General features: G+C 37.8%; 1 protein-coding gene across 1 annotated transcript in view; it reads left to right on the forward strand.

Moving 5' to 3' along the window:
* Positions 1-19253, forward strand: part of CLTCL1 (clathrin heavy chain like 1) — a 98300-nt gene that overhangs the window by 16283 nt on the left and 62764 nt on the right. The window contains exon 3 of the mRNA XM_047098226.1: positions 2975-3243. Within this exon, the coding sequence (XP_046954182.1) occupies positions 2975-3243 (269 nt within the window). The remainder of the gene's footprint in view (positions 1-2974; positions 3244-19253) is intronic.

Below are 19253 nucleotides of genomic sequence, written 5' to 3' on the forward strand. Positions count from 1 at the left end.
TGTATCTGTTTTGTCAGTCTATGTCTTTTGATTGGAGAGTTTAATCTATTTACATTTAATGTGTGCTGATGAAGGACTTCTGTCATTTTACTATTTGTTTTCTACATACTCTATGGCTTTTTTGTCCTTCATTTCTTACATTACTATCTTTTCCTTATGTTTACTTGGTGTTTTTTGTTTTTGTTTTTGTTTTGTGTGAAAACATTTAAACTCCTTTCTTGTTTCTTTTGTGTATATTCTACAGCTATTTTCTTTGTGTTTTCTATGGAGACTATATTTAACATTCTGAAGTTATAACAATCTAATTTGAAATTATACTGGCTTAACATTTTTTATGCAAAATTTTTATTTTTTATCTTTTTAATATAACGTATTGTCAAATAGGCTGACCTACAGTGTGTAAAGTGTGCTCTTGATTTTTGGGGTAGATTCCCATGGTTCATCACTTACATACAACACCCAGTGCTCCTCCCAACAAGTGCCCTCCTCAATGCCCATCACCCTTTTCCCCTCTCCTCCACCCCCCATCTACCCTCAGTTTGTTCTCTGTGTTCAAGAGTCTCTTATGGTTTGCCTCCCTCCCTCTCTGTTTGTATCTATTGATAACATACAGAAACTCTGTTCGTTTACATCTCCATTCCCACTTCTTTTATTGTCGCAGAATTACATCTTTATACATTGTGTATCCAAAAACATAAACTAATTATTATTTTCTATGCATTCATCTCTTGAGTTATGTAGAAAACAAAAAGTATAGTTACAGACTAGTTACAATAATACTAGTTTTTAGACTACTCATTGATTTTTTAATATTGGAGTCTATTAAATCATGTTGAAAACAAAAGATGAAGTTACAAACCAAAGTTACAATAATACTAGCTTTTATAATTACCCATGTATTTACCTTTATTGAGATCTTTATTTCTTCAGATGGCTTTGAGTTACTATCTAATGTCCTTTTAACCTGCAGGAATCCCTTTAGCATTTCTTATAAGAGTGCTAGTGGTGGGGCGCCTGGGTGGCGCAGTCGGTTAAGCGGCCGACTTCAGCCAGGTCACGATCTCGCGGTCCGTGAGTTCGAGCCCCGCGTCAGGCTCTGGGCGGATGGCTCGGAGCCTGGAGCCTGTTTCCGATTCTGTGTCTCCCTCTCTCTCTGCCCCTCCCCCGTTCATGCTCTGTCTCTCTCTGTCCCAAAAATAAATAAACGTTGAAAAAAAAAAAATTAAAAAAAAAAAAAAAAAAAAAAAGAGTGCTAGTGGTACCTGACTCCCTTAGCTTTTGTTTATCTTGGAATGTTTTAATTTCTTCCTCATATTTGAAGGACAGTTTTTCTGGATATAGGATTCTTGATTGAGAGGGATTTTTTTTCCTTTTTAGTGATACTACAGTTCTGTTTAAAATTTTATTTCCAAATTGTTTGCTGCTGGCATCCAGAAATTCTGTTGGTATTTTTGTATATTGACCTCATATCCTGCAGTATTGTTATATTCACCTATTAGTGCTGATAATGCTTTGTAGATTGGTAGATTCCTTAGGACTTTCTTTGTAAACAGTTATGTTGTCTGTGAATGAAGGCAGTTTTACTTCTTTTTTTGTTTTGTTTTTATGTCTTTTACTTTTCTTGCCTTATTGCATTAGCTAGGATATCCTGTACAGTGCCAAAAAAAAGTGGTCAAATAATCCTTGCATTGGTCCTAATTTGGGGGGAAAGAGTATTTCATGTTAGTTCTAAGTTTTGCATAGATACAAAGATCAAAACTCCGCTTTTTATCAGAGGTGGAAACAATATGAATCTCTTACCAGAGGATGGATACTAAAGCCTGTTGTCTAGAACCTAGTTGCCCTGTTGGGTGCTACCCACATGAGGTTGTTTAAATTTAAATTAATTAAAGTTAAATGAAAGTAAAAATTCATTTTCCTTAAATGTGTCTTACCAGACACATTTCAAATGCCTAATAGCCACATGTAGCTAGTGTCTTCTGTACTGGGTAGTGCTGGTACAGAACATTTCCAACATTGTAGAAAATTCTATTTAACAGCACTGGTCTAGAATTTAAGATTAAATGACCCTGTTATGTGGACAAGTTGTTTAATTTGAAGGGATGATAGTATTCTTTCCTGAGTTGGAGATGCCAAAGAAAGATTGTCTAATTGTTGTTGCCTTATCCTGAAAAAATATTTTAAAACTAGAAAAAATCAATTTAAAACTGATTCACTTGATAGTTGCTTCAAAAGAACTAATTTCTGGGGCACCTTGGGTGGCTCAGTGAGTTAAGTGTCTGACTTTGGTTCAGGTTATGATCTCATGGCTTTTGAGTTTAAGCCTTGCATTGGGCTGTGTGCTGACAGCTCAGAGCCTGGAGCCTGCTTCAGAGTCTGTCTCCCTCTCTCTCTGCCCCGTCTCCACTTGTGCTCTGCCTCTCTCTCTCTCAGATATAAATAAATATTAAAAATAAAAAACAAAAGCACTGATTTATGATTGTTACTCATATTTTCTACATTTACACACTTTTACATTCTTCTGAAGGAGGCTCTTCTCAATACTGAGACATCAAGGTGTGGTTAATTACTACTCAAGCAACTTTCTTTCCCCTCTTAATCAGATTAGCTGTAAGTTTTACAACTTAAAATAATATTAAAAGGATTCAGAATTAAGAGTATAAGAATATGGGGGCTCCTGGGTGGCTCAGTTGGTTCAGCATCCAACTCTTGGTTTCAGCTCAGGTCATGATCTCACTGTTCGTGGGTTTGAGCCCCATATCTGGCTCCATGCTTATAGTGCTTGGGGTTTGCTTTCCCTCCTTCTCTCTCTGCCCCTCCTGTGCTCGCTCTCGCTCTCTCTCTCTCTCTCTCTCTCAAAATAAGTAAAATAAACTTTAAATAAAAATAAATGAATAAATAAATAAGAGTGTAAGAATTTGTCTTTCAAATTTTCAATTTATCTTTCTCTAATCTTCATCACATCAAATACTAGCTGGAAAGACACTTCAAATCTTTAATATTGAAATGAAGAGCAAAATGAAGTCTCATACCATGGCAGAAGAGGTGATTTTCTGGAAATGGGTCTCTGTGAATACTGTTGCCCTTGTGACTGAGACAACAGTCTACCACTGGAGCATGGAAGGTGACTCTCAGCCTGTGAAGATGTTTGATAGACATGCCAGTCTGGCAGGGTGCCAGATGATCCACTACCGGACTGATGAGTATCAGAAGTGGCTGCTCCTCGTTGGCATCTCAGCTCAGGTAAGCTTTTGGCTGCCTTCAGGGACTGGTCTGATGGAGTGTAAAGGTGTAATATTAAAATTGGTATAGGTGTGAGGCAGAAGAAATAGGTCCCAGCCTAAAAGAATTAGAAATTAACAAGAAATCCAAACTTTGGGTCATATAAGAATTGTAATTTAACTTTGGCCCATTAACTATACTGTATTCCATTGGGTTACTGATATTCATTCCATAAACTATTTCTGGCACAGTTTTGAGAAGTGAATTGTTGAGGAATTTTGTAGAGGCACTTGGAATTTATAGATTTATGGGAAGTAGTTTTGGGGCTTTTTTAGGGCTTTAATGGAATGTTACTAATTCGTATACTTTTATAATGAAAGCAGTAACTTTCTGCTGTGCTTCCTTTTTTCATTCCTGGGGGCTAATTCAGTTACCAGATACTTGGTACTAGAGGATGTTGGTCTTAGATCTTTGTTAGCTAATTCTAGCCATTGAATGGTCTTCCTTAGCCTAGTGGGGAAAGTATAAATGTGGAATTCTAGCACTTAGAGAACTGTCAGACATTCGAAGAAAGTGCTGTGGGAGCTGTAAGAGAATACCTTAAGTCAGAAAGAGCTCATAACAGAGGGGGCCTCTAAGCTGCATTTTGGCAGCTATAAAAGTGCACTTGAGAAGGAAAGTGTGTGCAAAGGCATGGAAGTGGAAGAGAATGGCTCTTTCTGTGAGTCCGGGGTCATCCACCTTGGCTGATACCTATGGGATGCATAAGAGACAGCTAGAGGGGCAAGGCTGAGAGATGGGTGGGGGCAAGACTGAGGTACATGCTGCTGGCAGTGGGAATTGTGCAACAGGTTTTAAAGTGAGAGTGATATGATTTATTTTCCTTCTCTGCAGCGTGTTGGGATAGAAACAATGCTGTCAGTGATATTGAGGAGGGACCACCATGAAGACTGGAGGCTGGGAAGCTAGTTGACAGGCAGATACAGGAATAAAGCCATATAGTGTGTTCTGGAGTAAAGACATGTATGAGAAGGGTGAAGAGTGAGCAAAGCTGGAAGGAGTACTTCTCTCCACTTTGGAAGTCTCCTCCACTCTGCAACGCCCAGAAGAAGTGAGCCTAGAGATGAACTGGAGATGCAAGGGCTGAGATTTTATTTTCATTTGTTTGTTTATTATTTTGCTAAGTAACCTCTATGCCCAACGTTGGGCTTGAACTCACAACCCTGAGATCAAGAGTTGCATGCTCTAATTGACTGAGCCAGCCAGGTACCCTGAGGCAAAGCTTGAGATTTTAGAGATAAAATGGCTAGAACCTGGACGTGCATGAGATGCCTCTCAGGGAGAGGAGAGTTGGATGATGGCCTAGCATTTGTCTCAGAATGAGGCATAGATGAGGGAGAGTTGAACCTCTGCTCTAACCCTTCATCTTTGTATCACACTGACAGGTTTGTCTCCTCAGATGATCTGGGGGTTCTTTGGTGTAATTTAAGGGACTTGCTTAGCCACAGAGCCTTTCCGTGATAGGCCCATGGCTTCCATTCAGCCCCAGTTACTTCTGGTTGTCAGGGCTGAGAGTTAAGCTGGAATGACAATATTATTGGTAGGAAACGTCACATCACATCTGGAATAATAGATATTCCCATTGCTTCTACATGTGACATAACATTATAATAGTTCACCCATAACAGTTTGTTTGGGTCTAATTGCCCAGATTCCATAAAAGGAGTAATTTTACACGTAGGCCATTTTCTGTGGTGTATCATCTATTAGCTGGAATTATTGCCTCTTGGGAATTTTACTAACCCTAGATTAGATGCTGTTTATGGAGTTTTTCTCCTTTCTGGAAACTCTGCCTTTGGCTTTCCACTGAAAGGATTTGGATGTTGCTGACCCTTATGGTGGGCAGAGGTTGCAGACAGCTCAGGTATTGCTAATGTTTGTGATGTGAGGGGTGAGGAGTGTACCTTACACAGAGCCTGCAGATGCTGAGATGAATTGTGAGAGAGTCACAGACAGGTAAAACCTATATGACACATGCTGTCATGGTAAATTTCCAAGATGGTATTGGCATGAAAAGAAAGAATTGGCAGTCTACATATTCAATGCAATCCCTATCAAAGTAACACCAGCATTCTTCACAGAGCTAGAACAAATAATCCTAAAATTTGTATGGAACCAGAAAAGACCCCGAATAGCCAAAGCAATCTTGAAAAAGAAAACCAAAGCAGGAGGCATCACAATCCCAGACTTGAAGCTATACTACAAAGCTGTAATCATCAAAACAGTATGGTACTGGCACAAGAACAGACACTCAGATCAATGGAACAGAATGGAGAACCCAGAAATGGACCCACAAATGTATGGCCAACTAATCTTTGACAAAGCAGGAAAGAATATCCAATGGAATAAAGACAGTCTCTTCAGCAAGTGATGCTGGGAAAACTGGACAACGAGATGCAGAAGAATGAACCTGGACCACTTTCTTACACCATACACAAAAATAAACTCAAAATGGATGAAAGACCTCAATGTAAGACAGGAAGCCATCAAAATCCTCTAGGAGAAAGCAGGCAAAAACCTCTTTGATCTTGGCCACAACTTCTTACTCAACATGTCTCCAGAGGCAAGGAAAACAAAAGCAAAAATGAACTACTGGGACCTCATCAAAATAAAAAGCTTCTGCACAGCGAAGGAAACAATCAGCAAAACTAAAAGGCAACTGACAGAATGGGAGAAGATATTTGCAAATGACATATCATATAAAGGGTTAGTATCTAAAATCTATAAAGAACTTATCAAACTCCACACCCAAAAAGCAAATAATCCAGTGAAGAAATGGGCAAAAGACATGAATAGACACTTCTCCAAGGAAGACATCCAGATGGCCAACCAACACATGAAGAAATGCTCCACATCACTCATCATCAGGGAAATACAAATCAAAACCACAATGAGATACCACCTCACACCTGTCAGAATGGCTAACATTAACAATTCAGGCAACAACAGATGTTGGCGAGGATGCGGAGAAAGAGGATCTCTTTTGCATTGTTGGTGGCAGTGCAAGCTGGTGCAGCCACTCTGGAAAACAGTATGGAGGTTCCTCAAAAAACTGAAAATAGAACTACCCTATGACCCAGCAATTGCACTACTAGGCATTTATCCACGGGATATAGGTATGCTGTTTCAAAGGGACACATGCACCCCATGTTTACAGCAGCACTATCAACAATAGCCAAAGTATGGAAAGAGCCCAAACGTCCATCAATGGATGAATGGATACAGAAAATGTGGTGTATATATATATATATATATATATATATATATATATATATATACAATGGAGTATTGCTTGGCAATCAAAAAGAATGAAATCTTGCCATTTGCAATTACATGGATGGAACTGGAGGGTATTATGCTAAGTGAAATTAGTCAGAGAAAGACAAAAATCATATGACTTCACTCATATGAGGACTTTAAGAGACAAAACAGATGAACATAAGGGAAGGGAAACAAAAAGAATATAAAAACAGAGAGGGGGACAAAACAGAAGAGACTCGTAAATATGGAGAACAAACTGAGGGTTGCTGGAGGGGTTGTGGGAGGGGGGATGGGCTAAATGGGTAAGGGGCATTAAGGAACCTACTCCTGAAATCATTGTTTCACTATATGCTAACTAATTTGGATATAACTTTTAAAAAATAAAATTAAAAAAAAAGAATTGGGGGTACCTTGGTGGCTCAGTCAGTTAAGCATCTGCCTCTTGATTTTGGCTCAGGTCATGATTTCATGCCATGGGATCAAGCCCCGCTTTGGGCTCCATGCTGGGTGTAGAGCCTGGTTGGAATTCTCTCCCTTCCTCTCCTTTTGCCCCTCCTCACCCTTGAAAAGAAGAGAGAAGAGAAGAGAAGAGAAGAGAAGAGAAGAGAAGAGAAGAGAAGAGAAGAGAAGAGAAGAGAAGAGAAAGAAAAAGAAGAAGGAAGGAAGGAAGGAAGGAAGGAAGGAAGGAAGGAAGGAAGGAAGGAAGGAAGAAGAAAGAAAGAGGAAAGAAAGAAGAAAGAAAGAAAAAGAATTGATTTACTCTCCCTTTGTGAAGACAGGAGGGGAGCTGGAAGATCTCTCTTCGATAGCCTTTCATGCTATTCAAGAGTCAGGGGGAAAGTTACGCACTTTGAACCTTTATGTTGCTTTCAGAAAGAGTACCCTAGAATTATAGGACCTCAACCAGAAACAAAATTATTCACAGTATAGCCTTTGTTACTCTTCCCCTAGTTGCCCAAAGTACTTTTTGTTTTTGAATTTCCTTTTTATTCCATGAAGCTCAATCTTTGTACTGAATCTGATCTGGAAATGTATTTGTTTCCCCAGAAATGATGATGTCTGAGGGGTTGGAATGAAGCTTTGAGCTAAGACTTATAAAACTAGATCACAGTTCATTCATTCCACACTTTATACCTGCCTCTAATACTTTCTCAAAAGCCTTTTGCTCCAGTTTGACCAGAGTACTTCAAGTGTTACTTTATTCTTTTAGCCAGAGGTCAGCATATTTTTTTCTATAAAGGCCCAGATAGTAAATGTGTTTTGCTTTTGGGGCCAAAAAAATACCATCTTTGTCACAGCTGTTCAACTGTGAAGTTTTAGTACAGGCAGCCATAGACAGTATGTAAATGAGCATGACTTCATGCCAGTACAATTTTATTTACAAAAACAGGTGGGACAAACCATACAGAAATAAAAAGGATTAGTGAGGGAAAAAAAAAGGATTAGTGAGGAATACTAAGAATATTGTATACAAATAAGTTTGATAACTTAGATGAAAGGACTAATTCCAGGAAGACATAGATTACTGACATTGACTCAGGAAGAAATAGAAAATCTGAATAAGCCTATACAACAAGTTAAGACAGTCAACTAGTAATGAAAAAACTACCCACAAAGAACAACTCTGACCCAGATGGTTTCACTGGTTAATTCTACCAAATATTCAAAGAAAAATTAGTACTAATCCTTCACAAAGTTTTCCAAAATGTAGAAGAAGAGGGAACACCTCTCAATTCATCCTGTGAGGCCAGTAGTACCCAGATAAAAAAACAAAGACATCACAAGGAAAGAAAACTGCAGACTGTTATCTCCTTTGAATATAGATGTAAAAATCTTCAACAATATACTAATAAACTGAATCCAGCAACATATAAAAAGAATTACATGTCATGACCAAGTGGGATTTGTCTAAGAACACAAGGTAAGGTTTAATATCCAAAAATCAATTAAAATAATGCATAATATTAATAGAATAAAAGACAAAAACCATATGGTCATCTCAGCAGACACAGAAAAGGCATATGATAAAATCTAACACCTTTCTTGATAAAAATGTTCAACAAACTAGGAATAAAAAGGAACTTCCTTAACCTGATAAAGGGCATCTGAGAAAAGCACACAGCTAACATCTTACTTAATAGTGAAAGACTGAAAGTTTTCCCCTAAGATCAGAACAAGACAGAGATGTCCACTTTTGCCACTTCTGTTCAACATTGGACTAGGAAGTAGCCAGAGCAATTAGAAAAAAAATAAAAGGCATTATGATTTGAAAGGAATAATTGAAACTATCTGTGTTTGCAGATGACATGATTTTGTATGTTGAAAATCCCAAGGTATCCAATAAAAAAAACTCTAGAAGTAACAAGTACAGTAAGGTTACAGAAAGCGAGATCAATATACAGAAATCAATTGTGTTTTTATACACTTGCAATGAGCCATTAAAAAATGAAATTCCATTTATAATAACATCAAAAAGAATAAAATACTTAGGAATAAGTTTAACAAAAGATATGTATAACTTATATTAAAATTATAAAACACTGTTGAAAGTAATTAAAGAAGATCTAAATAAATGGGAAAACATCTCATGTTCATGATCATAGTAGTTAATATTTTTAAGATGTTAATACTCCCCAAATTGATCTGAAGGTTCAGTGTAATCCCTATCAGAATACCAGCTAACTTCTTTGTAGAAATTGATACAAGCTGACCCTAAAATTCATATGGAATTGCAAGGAACTCAGAACAGCCAAAAACAGTCGTGATGAAAACAAAACAAAGTAAGAGGAGGCATACTTCTCAATTTCAAGGCTTGCTACACACAGTAATCAAGATAGTACAGTACAAAGATAATAATAGACATATTAGATCAGTGAGATAGAATTGAGAGTCCAGAAACATACCTTTACATTTATGGTCAGTTGATTGTTTTGGTAAGGATGCCAAGACAATTCAGTGAAGGAAAGAATAGTCTGTTCAACAAATGGTTTGGCAACTCTGGGTATCTGTATGTACAAAAGCATGAAATTGAACTCCTACCTCTAACTGAGAGTGGATCAGACCCAAATGTAAGAGCTGAAGCTATAAAACTCTTAGAAGAAAACATAGGAGCCAATCTTAGTGACCTTGAGTTAAGCAGAACCTTTGTAGATACAACATCAAAAGCATAAGCAACAAAAGAAAAACAGATAAAATCTTTTGTGCTACAAATGATACCATCAATAAAGTGAAAAAATAACCATTTGGAGAAAATATTTCAAAATCAGATATCTAACAAGGGACTTGTATCCAGAATATATAAAGAACTCTTACAACTCAATAATAAAAAGGCAGATAATTTGTTTTACAAATGGATAAATGCTTTGAACAGGTATTTCTCCAACATGCTATCTACATGGCCAGTAAAACATGAAGAGATGTTCAACATCATTAGTCATTGTGGAAATACAATTCAAAACCACAATGTGAGGGGCGCCTGGCTGGCCCAGTCACTAGAACATGCAACTCTTGATCTCAGGGTCATGATTTCAAGCTCCACATTGGGGGTAGAGCTTACTTTAAAAAGCAAAACAAACATAAAATGTGGTATCACTTCATACCTACTAGGATGGCTATAATAAAAAAGATCGACAATAACAAATGTTTCCAAGGATGTAGAGAAATCAAAACCCTCATAACATTACTAATGTAAGCGTAAAATGCACAGCATAGTTTGGCAGTTCCTCAAAAAGTTAAATGTAGAGTTAACATGTGACCTAGGAATTCCACTCCTAGTTATATACCCAAGAGAAATGAGATATACATCCACACAAAGTATTATACACAGAACATCAGGATTGGTGGAGAAAGGACCTTTGAAAATCTGCTCCATAAAAGCAGTGAGAACACTGGCAAAAATTCTCAAGTCAGCTTTTTCAGAGTTCTGGAAGTTAACCACAGGCTTAAAAAAAAATCCAGAGAACTTTTATTTCAGAACATTTGCTGTATCTCAGAACAGCAAGTGTAGTGACATTTTATCTTGTGCTATTCCCATTCCCCTCCATACAGCTTTCTGTTGATAGCCTTGAGAACCAATAGCTCCACAAATTGGTGAAATACAGCAATAGCTTCTAAAGGAGGCAAGAATGGTTTAGAGCTCCCCCAAAAGCACCTTTCCCAGATAAATGTCCTTATTTGACATGTCTAGCAATTTCTTGGAAATCTCCATTCACAGACCTTGTCTTTTATTTCTTTCTCCGTGCAAACAGCCTTATCTCCTGGGACACTTACCATACACCATCAGTAGCAATTGTTTAACATCCAGCTGCCTGTGGGAATGATAGTAGTTGAGGCAAATAAGAAGCTGACTAAAAAATTAAAAAGAAAGAAGGCTGTGGAATGAGGTGTTTATAGGGGGCTTTCAAAAGCTGCAGCATATATTCTTGGGAATCTGGAAGACCATGTACATGCACAGGGCTGTGCACCTTCCCAAGAAAGAATTGACAAGGGCCTAAGTTCTCACCTCTGGTTGATCCCGAGGCTCTGTACAGGCAGGATGTAAAGGCTAAAGTAATATTGTAAGCTGCCTGTCAGAATATTGAAGACATGTCTCAACCCACACACACAATCTCAGCAAAGGCTGAGACTCAAGGCATTTATTTAAGGAATCTCTTTCAAATTATTAACTGACCAGTAAACTGAGTAGAGACCGCAGTGACCACATATGACAAAGAATACAAGCTTTACAGAATCAGTTCAGAAAATGTGCTGAGCACACAACTACAGTAAGCCCAGGAAAGGGGGAATATCTGATTTCCAGAATTGTTACTTTATGTTATTTAAAATACCCAGCTTGCGGGGCGCCTGGGTGGCTCGGTCGATTGGGCGTCCGACTTCAGCTCAGGTCATGATCTCACAGTGTGAGTTTGAGCCCCGCGTCAGGCTCTGTGCTGACAGCTCAGAGCCTAGAGCCTGCTTCGGATTCTGTGTCTCCCTCTCTCTCTGCCCCTCCCCTGCTCATGCTCTGTCTTTCTCTCTCTGTCAAAAATAAAAATAAACATTTAAAAAAAATAAAAAAAAATATCTGGCTTGTAACAACAACAGCAAAAATGAAATATGCAAAGAAACAAAGTATAACCCATACTCAAAGTAGTCAATAGAGACTGTTTTGAGGAAGCCCAGGCTTGGAGTTACTTTCAAAAAGACTTTATATCAGCTGTTTTAAATATGTTCAGAGAACTAATGGAAAGCATACCCAAAGAACTAAAGGAAAATGTGAGAACAGTGTCTCCCCACATAAATCATAACAATAAATAACTAGGAAGAACACATAGCATACAGACTTGTTCAGTTACTATGTTGTACACCTGAAAGTAATGTAACATTGTGTATCCACATTGTATATTCATTATTGTGTATTCATCAATAACACTGTATTTAAAAAAAGTGAGTTTTACAGTTGCATCAAAAATTTTAAATAAGAATGAATCTAAAATGAATATGTGAGCTTTTGCGTGCTCTCTCTCTAAAATAAAATTACAAAAAATATTATATAATAAAAAAAAACAGCCTAGAGGTTTCCTGGCTGACTCAGTCAGTAAAGCATACAACTCTTGATCTCAGATTTGTGAGTTCAAGCCCCATGTAGGACATAAAGCCTGCTTTAAAAAAAAAAAAGGCACATAGGTTTGTGGAATACCACTGAGTAGGTTAACATAAACATACTGGGAGTCCCACAAGGAGAGAAAGAAAGGGGAAGAAAGAGTATTTGAAGAAATAATGGCCCCATACTTAGCAAATTTGATGAAAACCATTAATCTATGCATTGAGGAAGCTCAGAGAGATCCACACCCAGATATATCATAACTAAATTATCAAAAGACAAAGAATCTTGACAGCAGTTATAAAGAAGTAAACTAATCTTGTACAATGGACTCTCAATAAGATTAACAACTGATTTCTCATCAGAAACTATCCAGGCCAGAAGGCAGTGGTATGATATAATCAAAGTGCTTTAAAAAAAACAATGAAAGATTGTCCACCAAGGATTCTATATCTAGCAAAATTATTCTTCAAATAATGGAGGGGAAATTAAGGCATTTCCAAGTAAACAAAAACTGAGAGAATTTGTCTCTAATAGATCTGTCCTATAAAAAATACTAAAGAGAATCTTTCAGGTCGAAGTGAAAGGATCCAAGTCAGTAATGCAAACCCATGAATAAATAAAGAGCACTGGTATGAATAACTATATAGGAAAATATAAAAGATTGCATAAGTATAGTTTTTGATTTTGACTTTTTTTTTCTTGTGAGTTAAAAGACTACTAAAGCAATGATTATAAATCTGTGTTAGTAGGTAGATAAAATATATGAATAATGTACTTTGTATGACAAAACTAAGAAGGAGGAATGGAGCTATAAAGATGCAAAGTTTTTGTATACTATAGATATTATATTGATATTAGTCCAAATTAGATTGTTATAAATTAAGAGGTTAATTATAATCCTGAGGCAACCACTAAGAAAGTGACCTATAAAAATCGTAAAAGAAATAATGAGATAACCAAAATGACCCACTAGAAAATCTCTATTTAACACAGAAGAAGGTAGTAATAAAGTAATAGAGAAACAAAGAAGACCTAAGACAGAAAACAAATAGCAAACTGTCAGAAGCAAATCTTACCTTATCAGTAATTGCATTAAATGGATTCAACACTTACAGGGCAGAGATTGGCAGAATATTTAATGTTTTTTTTTAAGTTTATTTATTTTGAGAGGGAGAAAGAGACAGAGCATGCAAGCAGGGGAGGGACAGAGAGAGAGAGAGAGAGAGAGAGAGAGAGAGAGAGAGAATCCCAAGCAGGTTCTGCACTGTCAGCGCAGAGCCTGATGCAGGGCTTAAACTTACAAGCTGTGAGATCATGAACTGGGCCAAAACCACAAATCAGACGCCTAACTGACTGAACCGCCCAGGCTCCCCAGAGATTGGCAGAATATTAAAAAAATTAATAAAACAATAACCCATGATCCAACTATTTATGCTGTCTACAAGAGACACAGTTTAAATTCAAAGATACAATGGGTTGAAAGAAGAATGGGAAAGATACACCATGTAAATTGTACACAAAAGAAGCTGAATGGCTATCTTAATATCAGATAAAATAGACTTTAAGATAAAAATTGTTACTAAAATCTAATATACAAATGTTCATAGCAACTTTATTTATTTTATTAAGTTTATATTTAAATTCCAGTTAACATACAGTGTTATATTAGTTTCAGGGGTACTTGCAGTACAACACTTGGTGCCCATAGCAAGTGCACTCCTTAATCCCCATCACCCATTTTACTCTCCCACCACCCTCCCACCTCCCCTCTGGTAGCCATCAGTTACAACATTATTTATTTTAGCCAAAAGGTGGAAACAGCCCAGATGTTCATCAACTGATAAATTCATAAATAAAATGTATATTCCATACAGTGTGATATTTATTTAACAATAAAAAGAAATGAAGTACAGTTGACTGTTGAACAACATGGGTTTGAACTACAAGGGTCCACCTATACATGGATCTTTTTTAGTAAATACAATATAGTACTGTAAATGTATTTTCTCTTATGATTTTCTTAACATTTTCTTTTCTCTAGCTTACTTTATTGTAATGAATGCAGTATATAATACATATAACATACAAAATGTATGCTCTTTGACTATGTTGTTGCTAAGGCTTCTAGTCAACAGTTATTAGTAGTTAAGTTTTTGGAGAGTCAAAAGTTGTAGGTTTTTGACTGTGTCAGGGGTCCATGACCCTAACCCTCACATTGCTCAAGTGTCAACTCTACTAATATGTGCTATACCATGTTTAACCTTGGAAATATTAAGCTAAGTGAAAGATACCAGCACAAAAAAACACATATTGTATGATTCCATTTTATGAGACATTCAGAATATTTACGGAGATCAAAAATGGGTAGGTAGTTGCTTTAACTGGGGGTGGAATGTGGGAGGTAGGAATGGGGATTGACTGCTAAATGAGGTTTCTGTTAAGGGATGAAAGTACTACAAATTACATTTTAGCGATGGTTGTACAATCTTGTAAATAAACTGAAAAACATTGGATAGTATGCTTCAAATGAATGAATTATGTGATATATGAATTATATCTCAATAAAGTTGTTAAAAATACCTTTAGGAATCATACTTATTTATAAGGAGATCATCATGTTTGAGAAATATTTTAAAAGAAAAGATTGTGGGGCACCTGGGTGGCCTAGTCAGTTAATCATCTGACTCTTGATTTTGGCTCAGGTCATGATCTCTCAGTTTGTGAGATCAAACCCCATATGGGGTTCTGCACTGGCAGTGCAGACCCTGCTTGGGATTCTCCCTCTCTCTCTGCCTCTCCCCCACTCATGCTCTGTATCTCCCTCAAAATAAACATTTAAAAATAAATAAATAAAAGATTATAAATCACAATGTTACTTATTTGTGTTTTACTGACAAAAATAAAAACCAACAAATAAAAAAATCCAAGCTGCTACTCTCACTATACTTCTGACACCAAAGATGCTAGCTTTTCTACACCAAACAGTTCTCTAATTCTCTAATTCTCTGTGGACATCAGCTGGAGGTCCAAGAATTAGTACAGACTCCACAGTTTAAGGGTTCAATCACATAAGACTGCCCCCATGTCTTCAGATGCCAGCCTCAAGCCCAGGCCACCAGTACCTCTGACCAACAAGCTGTAAATCAGGGGTTCCTAATTTGCTAGAATGGCTCATATAGCCCAGGAAGTTACTTTACTATTACTGGTTCATTAAAAAGGATGTATATTAAAAAGGAGCTCTCTGAACTCTAAAATTTAGGGGTTTTTATGGAGATTTTCATTGCTCATTGGTGATTAACTCTGTCTCCAGACCCATTCCCTTTCCTGGAGGTCAGGGTGGGGTGAGGCTGAAAAAACTGTTAAGTATGCCTTGGTCCTTCTGGTGACGAGACCCCATCCTGAAGCTATCTAAGACCCCCCAGCCACCAGTCATTCTCATTAGCCTACCAAAAACACTTCTAATCACTCCGGAGATTCCAAGGTTCTTAGAAGCTTTTTTTCTGACAAAGATCCACCTATCACTCATATCACTTAGGAAATTACAAGGGTTTTAGGAGTTGTGTCAGGAGCCAGGGACAAGGACTAAATATGTATTTCTTATACTACTACTCACACAAGCATTCAACAACAACAACAAACCTGTGGGCACAAGGATAGACATATAGACCAGTGGAATAGAACTGAGAGTCCAGGAATAAACCCATACATTTATGGCCAATTGATTTTTGACAGAGGTGGCAAGACCAGTCAGTGGGGAAAGACTGTCCTCTTCAATAAATGGTGCTAGGATACCAGGATATTCACATGCAAAAGAATGGAGTTGGACTCCTACCAAATACCATATATAAAAATTCAACATGGATCAAAGATCTAATATAAAAGGCAAAACTGTAAACCCTTGAGAAGAAGACATGGGAAATGTTCATGACTTTGTATTTGACAATGGATTCTTAGGTATACCACCAAAAGCGTAATCAACAAAAGAAAAAATAGGTAAATTGGACTTAATCAAAATTGTCAAGAAAGTGAAAAGACAAACCTACAGAATGGAAGAAAATATTTGTAAATCATATATCTGAGAAGAGTGTAATATCTGGAAAATATAGAGAACACTTGTAACTCAACAATAAGATGTCCCAATATTAAAATGGCCAAAAAGAGTTCAACAGACATTTATCCAGAGATACACAAATAGCTGACAAGCACACGAAAAGATGTTCAACATCAATAGTTACTAGGGAATTGCAAATCAAGACCACAGTGAGGTACCACCCATTGGGATGGTTGTAATTTTTTTTTAATGGGAAATAACAAGTATTGGCAAGGATGTGGAGTATTGGAATCCTTGTACATCAGTAGTGGAAATGTAAAATGATTCAGCTCCTGTGGAATACAGATTGATGGTTCCTCAAAAAATTTAACATAAAGTTACCTTTTGACCTAGCAATTCCACACCTAGGCATGTACCCAGGAAAAATAATGAAAACATGTCCATGCAAAAACATGTCCATACACAGATATTCATAGCAGCATTATTTGTAATAGCTAAAAGATGAAAACAACCCAAAAGTTCACCATGGGATGAATGGATAAACCAAAATCTATACAGAAATGGAATACCACTCAACCCTAAAAAGGAATGAAGTACTGATACAGGCTACTACATGGATAAACCTTGAAAACCTCACTGAAGTGAAATAAGTCAGACACAAAAGGTCACATATTTTATGATTCCATTTATATGAAATATTTAGGTATCTACAAGACAAAAGATTAGTGGTTGTCAGGGGCTGGGGGGAGGGGAGATGGTCCCTAACTTTTAATATACACAGGGATTTTTTGAATAGTGGAAGTGTTTTGAACCCATATAGAGGTGGTGGTTGCACAATATTGTGAATGTACTAAGTGTCTCTGAATTGAACTCTTTAAAATGGGTAATTTTATGTTATGTGAATTTAATCTCAATAGTAAGGAGACAGGAGGAGATAGGAGGGTGGATTTTGGCCCACATGCCATTGTTTGCCTACCCCTGTCTAAGCATTTGCAAATACTTCCCTTTGTTAGAGCTTTTCTCTTCACCTTGTGACCTCTTACTCCAGCCTAGGTGTCACTAGGAAGCCTTCCCTGACTCAACAGACTGTGTGAGGTCACAGCATTTCACTCTATCCTGGCTCATAGCAGTCAGCACCCTGTATTGCTTGCTTCCTTGCTAGAAACTCTTATCATGTGTCCTTAAGGGAAGGGTCTGGGTCATATTTCCTTTTTTTTCTTCTTTTTTTTTTTTCCTTTTTTTAACTTTTTAATGTTTATTTTTGAGAGAGAGAGGGAGAGTGTACAAGCTGGGAAGGAGCAGAGAGAGAGAGGGAGACACAGAATCCAAAGCAGGCTCCAGGCTCTGAGCTATCAGCACAGAGCCCAATGTAGGGCCTGAACCCACAAACCATGAGATCATGACCTGAGCCAAAGTCCAACACTTAACCAACTGAGCCACCCAGGCACCCATATTCACTTTCTTATCCTTAGCCCTTCACATGGTGCCTGGCACAAAAGAAAGCATTTTTGCATTCAATCTTTGTCAGCTACGATCCTCAACATGCCTTTTCCCAAAGCACACATAATACTCAGCACCCCCATGAGGTAGACTTTACCAGGCAGGAGCCTAAGGCTCAGAACCAGGTCACAGACCCAAAGCTACACCTGTCGCCTCTGAGTGGGTCCATGAGGACAGGCAGTGAAAGAATCCAGGTCTGTCTTGATCTGAGGTGTTCTCTCTGCTGCTTCTTTTCTTCTTCGCTTTAGTTTAGTCTTCTCTAGCATTGGGACTCAAAGGCATTATCTCTATATCATCTCCAATCTTCCCACCCTCCCCTGGGAGGGTGAGTCTTATCCTATACTTACTCTCATTTAAAAATTTTCTTGTTCATTCTGTTGTTAGAGTGTACACATTTGTATTTATCTACAAGTTGCTCCCCTACTTCTCCCCCTTCCCAGCCCTTGGCAACCACTGGTCCACTCTGTCTCTGGATATTTCATATATGGAAATCATGATATGTGGCCTTTGTGAGTGGCTTCTTTCACTTTGCATGTTTTCAAGGTTTATCCATGTTGTAGCATGAATTGGTATTTTGTGTAGTACTTTCACACAAGTCTTCCAGTAGAAAAGTACAAAGGAGGGGCGTCTGGGTGGCTCAGTCAGTTAAGTGTCCGACTTCGGCTCAGGTCACGATCTTGCGGTTCCTGAGTTCAAGCCCCGCGTCAGGCTCTGTGCTGATGGCTCAGAGCCAGGAGCCTGTTTCAGATTCTGTGTTTCCCTCTCTCTCTGCCCCTCCTCTGTTCATGCTCTGTCTCTCTCTGTCTCAAAAATAAATAAACGTTAAAAAAAATTAAAAAACAAAAAAAAGTACAAAGGAAAGGATCTTTAAAAAGAAAAAAGTTGAAGCCTTTGTCCCCCCCCCCACCTTTTTGCCTTTGTTTCCCTTTTTAAGGCATGGAGGTAGGTGGCAGATACACTAAGGATCTGAATTTTACCCAGATTGCATAGGGCTCATTTGGCTGGGGTGGTTATTTGAATGTTGAGGTCTAAGAGCTTGAGCTGTGGTGCTGTCATGTCTCATTTACTTAGCTTTTTGAGCACTTGACATTGGGTACAAATGTATTGAAATTCTTTGCTAGAAAATGTAAGTTCTAAGTTTTATGAAAGATATTAGCTTTATTGGGTTTTATTAAATACTATTTTTGCTATTTATAAATTTCAGAAAACCCAATTTTCAAAATTAGCCAATAATCTCCTGATTTAATTACTCTTTATACTTTAGAGTTTGTCCTCCCAAGACTTACTTTAATTTTTTTTTTTTTTTGAGAGAGAGAGAGAGAGAGAGGCAGAGTGCAAATGGGGGGAGGGGCAGAGAGAGGAAGACACAGGCCACAGGCTCTCACCTGTCAGCTCAGAGCCCAACGTGGGGCTCAAACCCATGAACTGCGAGATCATGACCTGAGCCAAAGTGGGAGGCTCAACTGACTGAGCCACCCAGGTGCCCCTCCCAAGACTTACTTTATTTTTTTTAATTTTTTTAATGTTTTATTTATTTTTGACAGAAAGACAAAGCATGAGCAGGGGAGGGGCAGA

Source organism: Lynx rufus, unplaced genomic scaffold (genome assembly GCF_022079265.1).
Source record: "Lynx rufus isolate CCGP_SWC_20201006 ecotype Redwood Valley unplaced genomic scaffold, mLynRuf1.p SCAF_45, whole genome shotgun sequence".
NCBI lineage: Eukaryota > Metazoa > Chordata > Mammalia > Carnivora > Felidae > Lynx > Lynx rufus.